The sequence below is a fragment of the Aphanomyces invadans genome (assembly GCF_000520115.1).
Source record: "Aphanomyces invadans strain NJM9701 unplaced genomic scaffold supercont1.65, whole genome shotgun sequence".
NCBI classification, from domain to species: Eukaryota; Oomycota; class Saprolegniomycetes; order Saprolegniales; family Verrucalvaceae; genus Aphanomyces; species Aphanomyces invadans.
This window is the reverse complement of record NW_008580210.1, coordinates 29,328-33,544: the sequence shown is the minus strand read 5'-3', so window position 1 is coordinate 33,544 and position 4,217 is coordinate 29,328. Positions and strand designations below refer to the sequence as shown.

General features: G+C 53.3%; 2 protein-coding genes across 2 annotated transcripts; one reads left to right on the top strand and one right to left on the bottom strand.

Moving 5' to 3' along the window:
* Positions 1 to 1,284: 1,284 nt before the first annotated feature.
* On the bottom strand, positions 1,285 to 1,670 carry H310_14265 (hypothetical protein; the record flags this gene model as incomplete). Its single annotated transcript, XM_008882083.1, has 3 exons — positions 1,285 to 1,362; positions 1,409 to 1,521; positions 1,574 to 1,670. The coding sequence occupies 3 exons, from the start codon at positions 1,668 to 1,670 to the stop codon at positions 1,285 to 1,287; spliced, it is 288 nt and encodes a 95-aa protein (XP_008880305.1).
* Positions 1,671 to 2,984: 1,314 nt separating this feature from the next.
* On the top strand, positions 2,985 to 3,865 carry H310_14264 (hypothetical protein). The gene has a single exon (XM_008882082.1). The coding sequence runs from the start codon at positions 3,053 to 3,055 to the stop codon at positions 3,821 to 3,823; it is 771 nt and encodes a 256-aa protein (XP_008880304.1). The 5' UTR covers positions 2,985 to 3,052; the 3' UTR covers positions 3,824 to 3,865.
* Positions 3,866 to 4,217: the final 352 nt, after the last annotated feature.

Below are 4,217 nucleotides of genomic sequence, written 5' to 3'. Positions count from 1 at the left end.
CGTTTTAACCATGGGAATGGAAGTTTTCCGATTTAACGTGTACGATCAAGCAACGAACGAGAGCACGTAACCATGTGGGTGGCCCGAGTACATGTCTCGCTGGAAGTTGCGCAGGCCCTCGAGGGTCTCCACGGCCCACCACAGCTAGACTCCACCAGTCTCGACGGTCCACCGGCGTGCACATAACATGAGTTGGGTATCGTTGGGGCCACGTCGTAGTTACGCGAAGACATAACGGAGTTTCTGCTCCACCAACACGTGACTGGGACACTGTTGGCGTCGTCATCAGAGTAGTGTAGCATCTAGGAATAGCCATGTGACTTGAGTCGCCCGAGGTGTCGAGTCTGGAAGCATGTTTTGTCATGCCGACGGCAACTCGTTTCGGCAGCAAGGACGGGAGAGGATTCAAGGAAGGTGCAGCTCCAAAGCTGCGACCCGCACGACAGCGATGCAGCCCGAACAACATGCAGGCACCGATGTGCGTAAGAACGTACGTGATCACGCTGGCATTCCCATGCTAATGGCGCGTCGAGTAGCTGAGGCAAGGCGATATCGAATCCTCCGACGCAAGTCGCAATGTACGAGAAGTGGATTGTGCCTTTCTTGTTGCAGGGCACCGCGTTCGCGCCGCCTTGCCGCGCTCGATGTGAAAAGGGACGGCAGCGAACGTCCACCATGACAAACCCGGTGCCGCTTCCGAACTCAAATCCTTTTTTCAGGTTGTGCGTTTCGCAAGACTGCCCACAATATTGCAACCGTTGAAAAACAAGTACATCAAGACGAAGTGGCTACGGCTCGCATTTGAGCTCTTGCGGAGTAGCGGTCACGGAATGGAAGCGGGAAAAAGTGTGGCTGTCAACTACAGCAATCGGGGTTTCGGGCTATCCTGCTGACCGTTGTAGTAGTTGTATTAAACTTAGAAATATGACAAAATGTTGTTGAGTATATTTAGTGTCGCGGCGTATGTACTTTGACGGCGCATGGTACATACGTGTACAACTCTGAAACCCTTACTTCGCTAACCGCAATAGATTTGCATGGCGGTCTGATGGCTGTCCGACTCGTATTGCGCTAGGCGGCAGCTCCATCTGAACCACTTTTAAATCTGCATATTGGAAGTCTCCTACTTCTTCTTACTATGTTGAGCTACTCATGGTGACGCCGAGAACGCCATAGTTCAGCCCCCTAGACTTCCTAGTTAATTCGTGCAATCGCTTTTCCCCCCGTCACCGTCACAGTGCTGAAAGAAAAAGCTCAGCATTGGCACAGTGCTTGTACGTCTGGCTAGTTGGTAATCGTGACTGTGCTCAACGCACCGCTCGTGTTTGTGAGGATTGAAGCCAGCAACTCTGTTAGGACGAGCTACCAAAGGCATGTGATCACCCTCAGCCCGGGCGTCGAATCAAACCATGCCGTGATTGCGGTCGGGTACGACGGCACTGCGTGCAAGATCCGCAACACGTGGGGCACTCGGTGGGACAGGTCCAGTCACACTGCTCTGCAGTGTAGCGCCGAGGGCAACTGCACTACAACGTCGTCGAGGGGATCTCGTACGCTTATGTCACCCCCATACCGTCGCCGTCGACTGGCCCAACCCCCAAGTCCACCACCACCACGTCCATGCTGCGAATGTGGGCTTCGACCCATGCCTGGAACACGTACTTGGGCATCGCCTTCACCTAGGACGTCAGAGATTACAACTACTTTCTACGCCACCTCTGGTTCTGCAACTTGCTGTGGCCTTCCTGTATGCTTGGATGTATCTCGGAGAGAGCGCTTTCGAAGAATGAGTAAGTGAAGAAATTTGCTCCTTATCACCCTGGTTTAGTGCAGAATAGACAGGGGTGTCCGCTAAACGCATTGACATGGAACGTCGAGAGTTCATCCCTGCAAAACGAGGCAGCAGCGTCTACAACAATGCTTCGCAAGCTAAGGCGCCGAGTTGAGAAGCTGTGGCGTCGGCAAGGGTCTTTTATCCATTCCAATGGTAAGCTTCCGCACGTGACTGTCGTTCTTGCGCACGTGTGTAAGCACATGGGGCTTCGGATTCGAATTTGGTCCACACGGGATCTTTATTCAAACTTGGTCTGGCAAACATCTCAATGTGAATACGGAATAAGGAGTACAAAAAGTCTCCCGCTCGTACTTGTGGCGTATGTCTACATCAGGAAAAAGCTTCTAGAAGGCACAAAGATTCTCCTGCCGGGCCCTCCTGCGACCCGAGGGACAGGGCGATGCTGTTGACAGCACCAGGTGGCATACCATCAAAGTAGCTGAGCATGGTCTGTTGTCCCATTGGTCGTCGGTTCGATGTCGGTCTTCGGGGGAGTTTTCCATTCATGCCAGTTCTCCTACATGGAACCACGAGACCAAGAGGTACGAATAGAACGATGAAGCATTGGAAAAGCCCAAAATCCACGATTCTCAACCCATCCCAATCCTGCGACAATGTGGCGTCGCGACGCTACCAAGGTGGTACGAGTCAAACCAGCCCTCGGAAGCACCAACTACAATATTGAGTACAACTCGATCCACCATCACGCCACCTGACGTGGCACGTGTCTGCGACAAACATGTAAGAACCTCGTCACGGTTCCAATATGCGAAGGGCTGTCGATGCACGTCCTTGCGATATTTTTCTTGAAAGTGGTAGGACATATGTGCCACAGCGTGCGACGACCGAACTTCCGCCCAGGAAATCACGCACGAGGTCTCATGTATAATGCATGCGGTGCCTTGGCGAGGAGTCCACGCCAATTGTGCGTGTCACCGAACGTTCAATCGTTTCCTCTCGTTCGGAAAGGTTGGCGCTAACGCTGCTCCCATCCAAGCACTGCAATCCTACTTTCACGAACGATCAGGGTGAAGTCGTAGGCGTGCGTGTGTCCAAAGCGTGTCGCATTGACCAAAGTGTGATGGTACTGTAGCCTGAGACATTCCAATGTCGTAGGGGAGAATGCACCTTGTCACACCGACGGGGATGGTTGGAATATCTCGCCGCCACCCCTTTCACGTTGACGCGTTGTGCTGCCATTGTGCAATTTACGCCGACATGACCTCGCTCCTCGCCCTCGCTGCTCTCTCCGCGTTTGCCGCCGCCCGACCCGAAATCTTCGGCGGCATTGACGTCCCCGTCGGCGAATTCAAGTACGTGGCGAGTCTCCGTGAGACCGAGGCCGGTCCAACCTTGTGCGGAGCGACCTTGATTGCCCCCAAGGTACTCCTCACCTCCGCTTTCTGCGTCGACTTGTCGCCCAACTACGCGTCGATCGGATCGCACAACTCGATCGGCGACAAGGATGGCGAACGCATCAAGATCGTAAAAAAAACCGTCCACCCGATGTACAACGACGAGTTGCTCGACTACGACATAGCCATCCTTGAATTGGAAACCGAATCCAAGTTCGCCCCTGTCGCGCTCAACAGTGACGAATACGGTGCGATTGAACCTGGCACCGATTCGTGGGTGCGTGGCTTCGGCTATACATCATTTCACGCAAAGGAGAACTCCCCCGTCCTTTTGGAAGCCAAAGTAAATATCATGTCCAACGACGAGTGCAATGAGGCGGTGGGTAAAACTGGCAAAATCCTCGATTCCATGCTGTGTACCAATGTCGCCAGCAAGGGCCCGTGCGACAACGACTATGGTGGACCGTTGATCATTATCCGCGACGGTGTCGAGTACGTCGCCGGTGTGTCGATCTGGACCCTTGGTTGCGACGATCCTAGCCTCCCTAGTGTGTACTTGCGCGTGTCGGTTGCCAGCGACTTCATTAAACCCTTCTTGCCTGAAACCCCCCGAATCCCCAAGCCTGCTTGCTAAGCAGTAGGGATCATAAACGTAATAGCACTTGTCAAAACGATAGCTCGCGTTTCACTTCTTGGTTGCATCCTAGTTGGAAATGTTAACAGACACCAGGAAGAAACTGTCATGGGTAGCAGTCCACTGGTTTCAGCTTACACAAGGCGTCATCCTGGTAGGGGTGTCGCCCGCGTTATGAGCTTGAGCTCAGCTAGTCGGATGATCCACATCGGATTCAAGTATAGATCGTGGTAGAAGGACCCGTACATGGATGCCCACGAGGGTTATGAAGTCGTCACTTACCGCAGGCGCTTCTGCGAAATCTGGCTCAAAGTGAGCGATCGAATGTTTTGGATTTCCGACGTGGACATAGACTGGTTGACAAACCCGCTGTAGTCACGAGCCGTCAGGTCGT

Excerpts from the sequence above, each read along its gene's own strand:
- H310_14264 (XM_008882082.1), top strand. The coding sequence starts at position 3,053 with ATGACCTCGCTCCTCGCCCTCGCTGCTCTCTCCGCGTTTGCCGCCGCC.